This window comes from Ovis canadensis, chromosome X (genome assembly GCF_042477335.2).
Source record: "Ovis canadensis isolate MfBH-ARS-UI-01 breed Bighorn chromosome X, ARS-UI_OviCan_v2, whole genome shotgun sequence".
Lineage (NCBI taxonomy): Eukaryota > Metazoa > Chordata > Mammalia > Artiodactyla > Bovidae > Ovis > Ovis canadensis.
In genome coordinates this window covers 6,966,800-6,981,654 of record NC_091727.1, presented here as the reverse complement: position 1 = coordinate 6,981,654, position 14,855 = coordinate 6,966,800, and the positions used below count along the sequence as shown (strand labels likewise).

Below are 14,855 nucleotides of genomic sequence, written 5' to 3'. Positions count from 1 at the left end.
CTGGAGCGGGTAGCCTATCCCTTCTCCAGTGGATCTTCCCGGCCCAGGAATCAAACCGGGGTCTCCTGCATTGCAGGCAGATTCTTTAGCAACCGAGCTACCAGGGAAGCCCAAATTCTGTGACTCCTAGCAAATCATAGAGCCTAGGGATAATCTAGGAGACAGGGATACATCACCAAAGAACTGGAAACAAAGAAATGAGACGTTTCTGTTTCACCTGACTTAATTCCTTGCTCCCTCTCTCCCTTTCCTTCCTCACAGCTTGCAAGACTGTAGATCCCCAACTGGGGATCGAACCCCGGTCCCAGCAGTGAAAACGCCAAGTCCTAGCCACTGGACCACCAGGGATTTCCCTCACCTGCTTTTAAATTACTTCTACCCTGCGCTCATGAGGACAAACCATTCAGGTATTCCTTATTTATTATCTGATGAAACGAATGTTTTCCTGTATGCTTTCTAAAGCAAAGACTACCACTGCCTCACAGAAGTGCTTGCCTTTACCGTTTCATAAGGATTCTCTCTTTAAATGGGGACAACATTAGCAATGTAAAAACGCCACCGCAGTCAGAGAAGTATTTTTAGCGGCTCAGCTGAACAATGAGCCCTGAACCTGGGTTTAAATTAAGCTAGCTGAACCATTAAAATGCCTTCCTGAATCTGGGCGGCGGGGGGAACGTGTCTAGCATAAGAAGGCAGTCCAAGCTCCCAGGAAACACAGAGGAGCCTACAGGGTGACCTGTCAGCTGCTGAAATTAGAGGGCAACGCTGCTGAATCATTTCTGGAGACGCAATTATTCACGAATGTTAAGAGTAACACCCTTTTCCTGGTTATCTAATCTCCTCACCGGGAGTCCAAAAAAAAAAAAAAAACCCAAAAAACAAAACCCAAAGAAAAACAAAACCCGGATTGAAGCCAGCTACTCCCAATTATTTTATTATCTGCTGGAAACAGTATTGGCAGAAGGTCCCCCCCTTCCTTGAGGGGAAAAATACTGTGGAAAAATTTAGTAAAAGCAGGGACCACCAGGACCACTGTTAAAGAGTTCACTTGCGTTCTGCAGAAAGAATCAAAATGTAGCCCGAGACGAAAAAGAAGGGAGAAATGAGAATCTCGTTACAACTCCACTTTGCAATAAAAACTAACTGAAGAAACACATCCCACAATTGAAGGACGTGTTATCAGTGGTTCGCAACCAGGGGTGGTTCTGCCCTCAGAGGGACATTTGGTAAAGGGCAGAGACATCTTTGGTTGTCACCATGGAGGGCAAGGGGGCAGGGCATTCCTGTCACGCAGTGGGTGGGGTCCAGGGATGCAGTCTTAAGAACCTACAATTCAGCATAGCCGCCCAGCCCATACGTCAACAGTGCTGAGGTTCAGGAAGCCTGGCCTCTAGGAAAGGTTGAGCGTCTTTAGATAATGCATGCTGTTCTGACCATTCAGAGTCCCTCCAAGAGATTCAGTTCAGTTCAGCTGCTCAGTCGTGTCCGACTCTTTGCGACCCTATGGACCGCAGCACGCCAGGCCTCCCTGTCCATCACCAACTCCCGGAGCTTACTCAAACTCATGTCCATCAAGTCGGTGATGCCATCCAACCATCTCATCCTCTGTCGTCCCCTTCTCCTCCTGCCCTCAATGTTTCCCAGCATCAGGGTCTTTTCAAATGAGCCAGTTCTTCGCATCAGGTGGCCAAAGGATTGGAGTTTCAGCTTCAGCATCAAGTCCTTCCAATGAACATTTAGGACTGATGTCCTTTAGGATGGACTGGTTGGATCTCTTTGCCGGCCAAGGGACTCTCAAGAGTCCTCTCCAACACCACAGCTCAAAAGCATCAATCCAAGCGATTAAGACCCTCAAACTCTGCCCACCTAGGAGAAATCTGCAAGGTGAAGACCACGAAGGGGATATTGAAAAGCTGGCAAGACACGGGACCCGGAGTGCAGAAGAACCCCGAAGAACACCATTAAAATATTTCCTGATTTTCGGCTGGGACGGGTCTTCGGTGCTGTGGGCGGGCTTTTCTCTGGCTGTGGCCAGCAGCGGCTACTCTCGAGGGACAGTGCCTGAGCTCCTCATTGCAGTGGCTTCTTCTGTTGCAAGAGCACGGTTTCGAGGGGCACGTGGGCTAACTCATTTCAGCCCAAGGGCTTAGTGGCTCTCCAGCATGTGGCATCTTTCCGGACCAGGGATCGAACATGGGTTCCATGCACTGGCGGGTGGATTCCTACCCACGACACCACCAGGGCAAGTCCCTGACTATGGACCTTTATCCTTCTGCTAACGATACAGCCTGTCCAGCGACTACGGTGCCAATCAAATGCAGAACGGCTTCTCACGACAATGTCCCAGGAGGAGCCAGCAAGGTGAGCCTGGTCTATGATGTGCACTGGAGTCTGCTGAATTACCAAGGAAGCAAAAATCTGACTCTGGATACACAACAACCGCTGCTCACCTTCAGATGACTCTATTATTTTTCTGTTGCCAAAAGCCCCAGAATGGCTGTGTGGCTATCCGCTTCTAAGCACACACGGTAACGCTCAAACTCATTATACAAAAGACGCTCCATCAGAACCGAAGCCTGCGCCTTGACTAACGACCTGAAAAAATCTTAATTGAAATGTCTCAGCTGCATTTGTATCACTGGCCACCTTCTCCGTCTCATAGGCAAAGCTCTGCAGAGCATGGAAGCGCACAGTCATGATTTCTCTGCTCTTTTTTCATTTTAGTAATTTCAAGATGATCACAAGCTCAAAGGAAGCTGTGAAAACAGTGGAGTCATTTCACCCAGCCACCTTCAACGGTGACATCTTCTCTTGCCGTAGGACAGTGTCAAAACCAGGGAGTGACATTCAGCTGATGGGTCACCTGACTCAAACCTTCAGCTTTCCTCATTTCTGATCAGTGTGTGAGCATCACCTAGGCACACAGCATCTACGTGAAAGCCATTCAGTCGTGTCTGACTCTTTGTGACCCTGTGGACTGTAGCCCACCAGGCTCCCCTGTCCATGGGATTCTCCAGGCAAGAATACTGCAGTGGGATGCCTTTCTTTCTCCAGGGGATCTTCCCCACCCAGGGATCAAACCCAGGTCTCCTGTACTGGCAGGCAGGCTTTTTTTTAAATCACTGAGCCACCAGGGAAGCACTTGTCAAGTGAATTCCACCATGTGAGATATTCCCGGGCCAGGGATCAAACCGCTGTCAAACCGCAGATGGATTTTTAATCCCTGGACCACCAATATGCATAATTCTCACACTGCTCAGGAACATTTCTGCAGAGCCATACATACCTCTGTGTGTTCAGAACAGAACCATCCTTCAGCTCTGTGCTTGGACTTGCCTGTGGAGGGAAAATGCCACCTAAATCTTACTCTAAATCTGCCGTGGTGGGGTCGGGGGGCAAGACAGGACATATGTGTGTGCTACGTGGTCAGCAAAACTTTCTAAGCGTTCTCTTAACAGAAGCTCCAAGAAATGAATGAAAAAATGCCATCTACCTTCCATTGAGAACCTCAAGAGTCTGGCTATGTAACATGTATTCACAAGGGTAATATAGAGAGATGTGGGTATTATGTAAACCAAATGAAACATGCCTGATTCTACCTGGCCAGTCACATGAGTGCAGATATGGGCTCGAAACCAGTCCATCCTAAAGGACATCAACCCTGAATACTCCCTGGAAGGGCTGATACTGAAGCTGAAGCGCCAATACTTTGACCACTTGATGCGGAGAGCAGACTCACTGGAAAAGACGCTGACGCTGGGAAAGATGGAAGGCAGGAGAAGGGGATGACAGAGGATGAGACGGCTGGATGGCATCACTGACTCGGCGGAGTTTGAGCAAGCTCCAGGAGTCGGTGATGGATAGGGAGGCCTGGCATGCTGCAGTCCATGGGGTCCGCAAAGAGTCAGACACGACTGAGCAACTGAACCACAACAGAAAATAGCACGCGTCGCATGTGTAGGTGCTTACGTTTGAAAACCACCAGCGCTCCTTGCAGGAGACAGCAGGTATGGCTGTGCTAACGTAGGCAACAGATATGCATAACAGATTAGCCTCTTGAGCATGAACCGTGACAAAGCAGGAAGCATATTTCACTGTATAAGGAGTTTCCAATCTTATTCAAAGGTGTTCATTTAATTTTTTAGTCTTTATTCAAAGTCTTACCATGTTGCTTCCGTTCTATGTTCCGGGATTTTTGGCCTCGAGGCACATGGCTCCCCAACCAGGGATCGAACCCACAACCCCTGCGTTGGAAGGTGAAGTCTTAACCACTGGACCACCAGGGAAGTCCCTCGAGGGTCTTTTTGTTGTCGTGTTGAGTCGCTAACTCGTACCCGAGGCTCTTTTGAGACACCCATGGACCACAGCACGTCAGGCGCGAACGTTTCAAAATCCCCACAATACGCAGAGAAATGCACCATCGTGTTGATTTCTGATATATGCGAAATGAATTTCTGCCATCTGCACCCTAACCAAAGGCTGCTTTTATTGTCTAAAGTGTTTCAAATGACAGCCACTGGGGACACCCAGCCTGGTAGCACCTGACAAAACATTAGGGAAACTGAATTTCTCACTCGAGTTTCTGGTTTGCTGTCAAAGCTACCACCACAGTCGTCAAATGGTTTTGATTAAGGGCTCTCTGTTTTTCCCGGTGTGCAGATGTCGGTCACAGCGCTAGAGGTGGGGGAAATACTTCCCCCAAGCCATGAATACCTTGGGTGAATTTGCATGAATACCCATGCAAATCAATGCACGTGGAGTTTTAGCTTCTGCCTTCCCAGGTGGGGCAACGGTAATGAACCTGACTGCCCACGCAGGAGACTCAGAGGACTTGGGTTCGGTCCCTGGGTGGCAAAGATCCGCTGGAGGAAGGCATGGCAATGCACTACAGTATTCTTGCCTGGTAAGTCTCACGGACAGAGGAGCCTGGCAGGCTACAGTCCATGGGGTCGCAAAGAGCTGGACATGACTTAGGGACTAAGCATATCAGGTTCAGTTCAGTCGCTCAGTCGCATCCGACTCTTTGCGACCCCATGGGTTGCAGCACGCCAGGCCTCCCTGTCCATCACCAACTCCCGGACTTGACCCAAACTCATGTCCATAAGGTCGGTGATGCCATCCAACCATCTCATTCTCTGCATCCCCTTCTCCTCCCACCTTCAATCTTTCCCAGCATCAGGGTCTTTCCCAGTGAGTCAGCTCTTCGCATCAGGTGGCCAAACAACTGGAGTTTCGGCTTCAACATCAGTCCTTCCAGTGAATACTCAGGACGGACTTCCTTTAGGATGGACTGGTTGGATCTCCTTGCAGTGCAAGGGACTCTGAAGAGTCTTCTCCAACACCACAGTTCCAAAGCACCAATTCTTCAGCGCTCAGCTTTCTTCTTAAAGAAACTCCAGTTTCTTTATAAAGTTGGATGTCCAAGTCTCACATCCATACATGACTACTGGAAGCACCACAGCGTTGACCAGACTGACCTTTGTCGGCAAAGTAATGTCTCTAGTTTTTAAAACGCTGTCTAGGCTGGTCACCAGCAGCTGCGGTGGGGTGAGGGGTAGATAGCAAAGGTTCAAGGGGGACTTTTGGGGTGGTGGAACCATTCCATATCTTGTTTGTGCAGCTGTTTACATCACTCTGAACATCTGGCAGGTGCTGCACATTTGTACTCTAAAAAGGGTCAATTTTCTGGTGTGAAAATTATACTCTATGTAAAAAAAAAAAAAAAGGTAGAAATGAAGGTGCGGAGGGATGGAGAAACTGGACACTGATCATGAAGGGAACTGATGGGCTGGGTGGCAGAGACGCTCTGCCTCAATCTGCTTCTTCAAAATCATCCGGATGGCAAAAATGACCCCTGATTAACCCCCAAGAGGCAGAGGCCCATGGACTCCTAGCCCTCAAAAGCGGACTGCCGCAGCTCATGCAAAAATAAACACTTTGCTGCTAGGGCTGCTCAAAATCTCTAGCTGAACTGGGAAAAAAGAAAAAACAAGCCTTGCTCACTAACAGATCTTCTTTATCTGGCTGCCAGGAGGAGCAACCAGAAACAACAGCATGCAGACAGCGCCTTCCACTGGCACGGCCCTTGCTTTAGACAACAGTGATGCCATGAAATCCCGTCTGCCTTAGAGGCTGTGGAATCCACGGCCGGGTGGAGGAAGGCCAGACAGGAACCCTACATGATGCGAATTCTGCCTCTTGAGGGCAGAAAAGGAAGCCCCTTTCCAAGATACTTTTCCTGAGTTTGCGGAGATGTGATGTGCATTTTGTCATAACGCTTTCAGGAAAGTGTTGCTTCCGTACTGCGCCTCCCAGCTATCTGGTGGGGTGGGGTGCGTGAGGAATCAATGTTCTGATGGGGACCGTCTTCCCTGCAGCCCCGAACATCCTGACTGGCACAAGTGCTGCACAACTCGGCACCAGCCCAGCCCCTGCGGTGGCAGAGAACCTGTGCCTCGAGGCGGGGTGGAATATTCTGGGTCTACCCACTGCCTGGTTGTAAAGCCAACAGCAGACCCCCCCCCCCCCCGCCCAAGCCCAGGGATCCGGAGGCCTGCCTCCCTGCAGGGTCCTCCCCACCGTCTCCCAACCTCCTGCACACACACACACCTTCTACACACAGCCTGGGGCGGGGGGAGGGGGCGGGGGGGGGGTGACACCACTGAAGACTTGGAAATGGAACTTTCAAACCCCTAGTGGAGAAGCCGCACTGGGAGGAGTTGAGTGAGTCTCCTAGTGTGCTAGAGAATTTATGGATGATGGGTTTGATGCTGGTAAAGGAGAGACAGCACAGATACTTGATCAGGAGAGTCCTTCCTTCTCCTTCCTGCCTTCTTTTCCTTCCCCTTCCTCCCCTCCCCTTCCTTCCCTCCCTCTTCTTCCCTCCCCCCTTTCAGCTAGAAAGGAGACATTATGAAGCCAAGAAGGTGCTCTGTCCACCTGGCGGCTGCTCAGTAAATTCCCTGGTGGCTCAATCAGTCAAGAATCTGCCTGCAGTGCAGGAGGCCTGGGTTCAATCCCTGGGTCGGGAAGATCCCCTGGAGAAGGGAAAGGCTACCCACTCCAGTCTTCTTGGGCTTCCCTGGTTGCCCAGCTGGTAAAGAATCCACCTGCAATGCGGGAGACTTGGGTTCGATCCCTGGGTCGGGAAGATCCCCTGGAGAAGGGAAAGGCTACCCACTCCAGTCTTCTTGCCTGGAGAATCCCCATGGCCAGAGGAGCCTGGTGGGCTACAGCCCACGTGCTTGCAAAACGTCAGACACAACTGAGCAAGTAAACCACCAGCTAACCAAAGTGTGAGGATTTGAGATAAATGTTAACCAGTCCCACCATGAACGCTTCACAACATTAGGTGTTTCTTCTTTGGAGTATGCCCTCGTGGGGGTTCCAGAGGCAGTTCCCGGACACACACAGTCGTCAGAGGAACACACAGTCATCTCTTAACTCCTCACTCGATCTATGGCATCCTACTCGAGGCCGACAAATTACGACAGCCGCTCAGCAGACGCTACACACAACCGGCATTGATGGAATACATTGCGTCTCCCAAGGCTCCTTTCTCAGTCGCCTGGTTACAGAAAGTTTCTCAACAAATGTGAGACAAATGTAAACAGAGCCTAAAAAAGGAAGTCTCGCTTTTCTCAGGGGGGGAGGGATAGACATTTCTGTGTTTATTCAAAGAGGCCAGCAACGCTCTTGCCCTGGGGGGCCCTAGGGACTGCCCACCGGGAGAAACCTTTCTCTAGGTTACACAAAAGTTTTCTTTCCCAAGTCTCTATTTATCCTCATGTTCACAGAGGGATGGCAATTTCACCTTAAGATTGTTTACACATTTGGACTGCACTGTTTCAGCCTATTTTTGTGCAGGTGTTTCTAAAGGGAAAGAATCCTGAATTCCAAGCTGGAAGTCTTCAGGGAGGCAGGGTTTGGTACGTGGAATTTTCATCTGTAGACATCTCTGGGAATCTATGAGATCAGTGCTGGGAGGACACTTGGACTCCAGGTGAGAGATTTCCTGGTTAATTTCCGAGGTTAAGTTATCAGAGCCGTGGGTGTGACCTCCCTGACTGACGAGGGATGAGGTGGTACGTTTTGTTCTGCTCATCATTTTTTTTTATACAAAACATCTAGCGAGAGCTAATCCAAATGGTCAAACGTATATTAGAAAGAAGGTGTACTTTTCATGAATAATGCTAGCTAGGGTTGACAGCAGAAACAGGACCTCAGGCTTGCGTGGGGAGAGGTTTACTTATAACATGTGGCATGCCCCACGTATTTCATCCTTTTTGTTCGAGGATCAGTACTGAGCCATCTGGGTCGCCTGCAAGACTGGCCCATCTCACCCTTGTGGGCTGATTCTGCAACAGTCTGGACCCAGGGACTCACACTTCGATCACCCTCAATGACAGCATGTGCGGAAGTGGGATGTGAGAACTGGCTTCCTTCTTGAATAATCAATTTGCAGACTACAGAAAACGTGGACACAAAGTGAATAAAGCTTCAATACGCGCAGAACCGACGGTTATAGCTCGGACTGTGTCCCCTGCAACTGCCCAGGTTGGTAGTCCTGGCCCACAGTACGGCTCAGGATGTGACGGCGTTTGGAAGAGGGTCCCTGAAGATGTCATTTGTTAAGACGAGGTTGTGCTGGAGTACCGTGAGCCCCCTAAATCCAGTATGACTGTGTCTTTACGAAAAGGGGAAATTTGACAAACGTGGACAGAGGGTGACACGCACACAGGCAGAGCGCCTCGTGAAGGGGAAGGCAGGCCTCGGGGGAAGAAGCGCCTAGGGAGCAAGGAGTGCCAAAGACGGTCCAGCCGAAGCTGGCAGACAGGCTGGAGCAGACCCCCGTGAGGCAGGCAGTCGTGGGAGGAAAGCCAGCCAGCTGGCACCCTGCTTCGGACTCTGTCCTCCACGGCTGGGATGGTGCACTTCTGTTCAAGCCACCCCACTGAGTTACCCCGCCCCACACCAATTCTGTACACGCATCTGTAACCAGCCCACAAACGCTCTCTCTGTGGTCGGGACCAAGAACACCAAACACCTCACCCCCATATATATATATATGTGTGTATATACAAAAACACACACACACACTCACCCCACCCCCATATATATGTGTATACACACACACTCACCCCACCCCCATATATATATATGTGTATATATACACACACACACCCCACCCCCATATATATATGTGTGTATACACACACACACACTCACCCCACCCCCATATATATGTGTATACACACACTCACCCCACCCCTATATATATATGTGTATATATACACACACACCCCACCCTCATATAATACATGTGTATACACACACACACTCACCCCACCCTTATATATATATGTGTGGACACACACACACTCACCCCACCCTCATATATATATGTGTGGACACACACCCCACCCTCATATATATATATGTGTGTACACACACTCACCCCCCATATATATATGTGTATACACACATGCACACACTCACCCCCCCATATATGTGTGCACACACACACACTATATGTATATACCAGCCCACAAATGCCCTCCCTATGGTGGGGGGGGCTGAGAACATCCAATCAACCCACTCCCCATGTATATACCCCATATGTATACACCAGCCCACAAACGCCCTCCCTGTGGGGGGTCTGAGAATATCTAATCACCCCAACTGCCATGTATATACACGATATGTATACACCAGCCCATAAATATCCTCCCTATGGTGAGCACCAAAAACACCAAACACCCCACCTCCACATACATATATGGGATCTTCCCAACCCAGGTCTCCCGCATTGCAGGCGGATTCTTTACCAGCTGAGCCACCAGGGAAGCCCAAATGTATACAGCAGCCCATAAATACCCTCCCTATGTTGGTTGCCGAGAACAGCACGCACGCAGCACGCACGCACGCACGCACGCAGCATGCACGCACGCACGCAGCATGCACGCACGCACGAAGCACGCACGCAGCACGCACGCTGGGTCCAATAAATTGGCGGCTGGGTCCAATAAAACACACAGACACAGACAGAGACACACACACAGACACACACACACACACCCAGCCACCCCCGTATTTATATATATACACCATACGTATACACCAGCCCACAAGTGCCCTCCCGAGGACGGGGACCCAGAACTCCAAATCCTCCTCGCCCCCCACCACATCTATCACAGCTGCTCTTCATCTTAATGCGCTTCCCTTGTGGCTCAGCTGGTAGAGAATCTGCCTACAGTACGGGAGAGCTGGGTTGTATCCCTGGGTGGGGAAGGGCCCCCTGGAGAAGGGAAAGGCCACCCACTCCAGTATTCTGGCCTGGAGAATCCCATGGAAAGAGGAGCCTGGTCAGTTATAGGTGTTCGGGTTACAAAGACTCAGGACTGAGTGACTGACACTTGACTTCACTTTATTAGAGGTTACTTCCTTGGTGGCTTAAGCCGGTAAAGAATCTGCCTGCAGTTTAAAGAGACCTGGGTTCAATTCCTCAGTTTGGGAAGATCCCCTGGAGGAGCGAAAGGCCACCCACTCCAGTATTCTGGCCTGGAGAATCCCATGAACCAGACAGTCCACGGGGTCGCAAAGAGTCGGACAGGACTGAGCGACTTTCACCTTCCCTTCACTTGATCTTTATTCCAGGCTGGCTTCAGGTGAACAGAAATGTCAGCGGAAACAAGAACACGTTCTCTCATCCCACCCCAAGAGCAGGACGGGCCCAGCCCCTTCTCCACCTGCCTTCAGTCCTCTGAATGAGAGCATCCAGAGCTCTGTCTTCTCTATAGCCCAGGTTTTCCATCCGTGGTTGCTGGCCCTGCAGGTGGTGTGTTGGAAGAAGGTGTTTTTCTCCCCGCTCCCGGCAGGAAGCCAGCTTCTTACCTGACTCCTGGAGATATCGGTACACCAGGAAGTTCACCTCGTCACTGGTAATGCTCATCTTAGCCTCACCTCGCGGGGATGAGGTCTTTACGAAGCAGCAGCCACCACCCTCTGTCGGAAAAGGCGAGAGGAGAAAGCGGAGAGATGTTTCAGACACTGCCTGCGTGTTCCTCCTCAATCGCGATTCTTTCGGAAAACAATTAACACATGTAATACTCAGGAGGTAACTAATGCCCGATTCCTGCTGTACGTTCCGGTAACATAAAGGCTTTATAATTATCTAAACACATACAGGTGAAAATTTTCCCCTGTATTTTCTGGTGACATAAAGCTTTTATAATTATCTAACATAAACATACCGGTGAAAAATTTCCCCTGTATTTTCTGCTTATGTAAAGATTTTACAATTAAACATATAAACATACAGGTGAAAATTATCCCCCAGAACATGAGCTGATGCGTTTCAGAAGGCTGGCATGGACCCATCTATAAACCACATTAACGGAGACAAAATCAGGGGCACCAGAAAATGAGGACAAACACCACGACTTGATTCAATGAAGACCCTGAAGCGGTTGGTACCGAGCTTCAACAGAACCCCGGGACAGAAGGTGGCTGCTTGCACCAGCTGGCCCTTCCGTGGACAGATGAGGAAGATTACCGGGGGTACCCCCATAGTCCTGTCAACACCCTCAGGTGGGGTGACCACGTGGCCCCATTCACACCTGTGGTTCTGCAGCACAGATGATTCACAGCAACCTCCCACACATCACAGTTCCATGCTGAACCTGACGGTCACCGAACCGACAGGGTGCACCCACGTGGCCCCAAGACACACATCAGCGAGGAGCTGAGTCATCGACACAGTGACGTGACTTCTATCACGAGGTGGGGAGTCAGCAAGCAGCCCCATGGACACAGACCGAACCAACAGAGTTCGATTCTGCGGCAGACTGGCCGAGACCCCGGCATCTTCAAGGATGGACTGAGTGCTCCCCGGGACCCAGGAGCAGGAAGACCAGCCTGTGTGCCTGGACCGTGGACTCTGAGATGGCAGGAGTCGGCCTGTGTCATCAGCCAAGCAGGATTCTTACAGAGCTCAGAATGCCTCTGCGTGCTAAGTTGCTTCAGTTGTGTCCGACCCTCTGCAACTCCCATGGACTATGTGTAGCCCTGCCAGGCTCCTCCGTCCTTGGGATTCTCCAGGCAAGGATACTGGAGTGGGTTGCCATGCCCTCCTTCAGGAAAATGCTTGTGCTGGCTGCAACGAAGTTAGGGGAACCCCAGGGCGATGGTTCGGACCTCCAACGATTGATTGGCTGGAGGTAAGGGGAATCATGTCCTGAGGGCACCAAGGAGAACAGGGAACGTGGCACTCGGGGTGTCAGGGGGGCTTGAGGCTGAGCCAGGAGGCCTGATGCTGATTGCACCTTCATCCCTATGCAGCTGTGGACCGCAGGCCTCAATTTTCCACCTATGCCAACTGTGGATGCTAAAAACCGCTGCCCTCCCCCTCCCCCGGGAAGGCGGTGAGGATGACATGCTTCTGCATACACTTCCAGACCAGGGCCCCGAGCACCCCAGAGACCCAGGAGGGCTCTTAATCCTACTCTGCCCCCCTGCAAGCATCCTCAAAGCAGAGAGGCCACACTCGCCCCCAAGGAACACGCCTCCAAAAACAACAACAAAAATGGGTTCTCGATTAGTGGCATTAGTTTATTTTCTTGCCTGACCCAGTTATGATTCATGCATGTGAGTGCTCTATTGCGCCCGGCTCTTTGTGACCCCTATGGACTGTGGCCCGCCAGGCTCCTCTGTCCATGGGATTTCCCAGGCAAGAATACCGGAGTGGGTTGCCATGCCCTTCTCCAGAGTTTTCACTGGAGGCACCTCCCATTAGGTAGATCTGAGATCTCTGCGGTTGTGACTGGGCAGAAAGGAAATGACCATCTTCACTGTGTGGCAAAAACCACATATTCCCTCACTGTTCTGGTTTCACAGGAAGAAAAAAATCAGTGTGAGCTGATGACACGTCTGGAGACTTCCTGCTTAACATGAGTATTCCAACATAAATAACCACTGGGGGGGCTGAAATCCATCACGAAGCTGAAGGGAAGATTATTTACAGTATTTTTCCTTTTTTAACAACTTAATTTCCAGGTGGCAAAAGACTCTTAATAACCAAGGTCACAAAACAGTTTGAAATTCAGTTGCAAGAGAAGTCAGAACCAACAGGACCTGCTGTCCAGCACAGAGAACTCAGCTCAATCCTCTGTAATAACCTTATGGTTCCCAGGGGGAAGGAAGGGGTAAGGGTTAGTTAGGGAGTTTGGGATGGACATGGACACACTGCTGTGTTTAACATGGAGAACCAAAAAGGACCTGCTGGACAGCACAGGGAACTCGGCTCAATGTCATGTGGCAGCCTGGATGGGAGGGGAGTTTGGGGGAGAAGGGATACATTTAATGTACGGCTGAGTCCCTTTGCATTCCACCAGAAACTACAGCAATGTTGTTAATCGGCTGCACCCCAATACCAAATACAAAGGTAAAAAATATATGGTTTGTTTTTTTTTTAAAAAGGGAGCAGGAAATGTTGTCTAAGGGTTTGGCTGTATTGCGTGTACAGTATTTAATATGCTCTCATACTCCAGGAAGGGACAGGACCGCTCCCCAAACAATAAAATCTGAACTGCTGTGTGATGATCTTGTAATGGATGTAATGACCACAGAGCCACTTGAACGTCGGCTCTGGGAGATGAAGACAGAAAGGGCGAGTGAGTTTCCCTGCCCATGGGTGGGGAGCCTGGTTCGGAAACAGTGATGGCGCACAGTGACTCCAGGGTGGGGAGCGTGGTGTTCAGCGTGATATCATCCGTGGCAGAAGTTTCTCTCTTAGCAAATCGGTACTGTTAGGACGCGGTCTCTTAACATCCTCTCATGCATCCCCTTCCTTCGTTCTCCAGGAATGGAAGAAAAAGCCGGTCTGAGGTCTTGTCTCTGCTACGAGTCTGCTGGCCTGGACGCTGGAAGAATGCATCGCGTAAAGTGATCTACTGGACGAGGCTCAGGGCTATGGGACTTGATTCCATGCGGGGTGAGGGTGCAGAGCCAGAGCTGCTGGAAAATCTGCTGTGAATGACCTCATTGCAGCAAGGCGCTTTCACAGATTCTCTGCCGACTGCAACGCAGTAGGTCTCACCCCCTGGCTTCCCTTCTCCATAACACTGGGGGTGGTTTAGCTGATCAGTCGTGTCCAACTCTATGTAGCCCGCCAGGCTCCTCTGACCATGGGATTCTCCAGGCAAGAATACTGGAGTAGGTGGCCATTTCGTCCTCCAGGGGATCTTCCCGACCCAGGGATCCAACCTGTGTCTGCTGTATTGGCAGGCGGACGCTTTAGCGAGCCACCAGGGAAGTCCATAACATTGCTCTCTTTTCAAATGGAAACTGTGTTTTCCAGTGGCCAGTTATGAGACTAGAAGTTTAATGTGTGCATCAACATTTACATATAAATGCTCCTGTACACACTGCTGCAGACGAAGGTAGAGAGGAAGCAAGCCTGTTTCAGCAGGTCGCACACCTGCTCTGCTTGTGCTGACTGAAACGAAGCCGCCACGTAACTGCTGGAAAACGACTGCAAACTTGTTGTTGTTGTTCAAAGACAGTAATGAGTACTATTCAACAAATGATGGCTTTTACAGTTGGACTTCAGCTATTGCAGAATATATATATATATACAGAATAGACTGGACAAAGAACAAGAAAATGTCAACAGTGGTTTCAGCTTCTTCCCCGCCCCCCCCGACTTATCTTCATTTTAGTAAGGAGTATTTTCATGCATATTATTCTACAGTAAGAAAGAGAGTCCCCCCCAAGGTAAGATTTTTCACTAATTTTATATTCAAATTTATTTACTTGGGAGCCCAATGGTCCAAAATTATAAACATAATCAAAGAGCT

At 50.2% G+C, this 14,855-nt stretch overlaps 1 protein-coding gene across 5 annotated transcripts in view; it reads right to left on the bottom strand.

The window, feature by feature from the left end:
• The window catches only part of TBL1X (transducin beta like 1 X-linked), a 243,911-nt gene that overhangs the window by 49,233 nt on the left and 179,823 nt on the right, over positions 1-14,855 (bottom strand). For all 5 annotated transcript variants that reach the window (XM_070289705.1, XM_070289708.1, XM_070289707.1 and 2 more), the window contains one exon: positions 10,894-11,004. In XM_070289705.1, coding sequence (XP_070145806.1) covers positions 10,894-10,951 — 58 coding nt within the window. In that variant the 5' untranslated portion in view covers positions 10,952-11,004. The remainder of the gene's footprint in view (positions 1-10,893; positions 11,005-14,855) is intronic.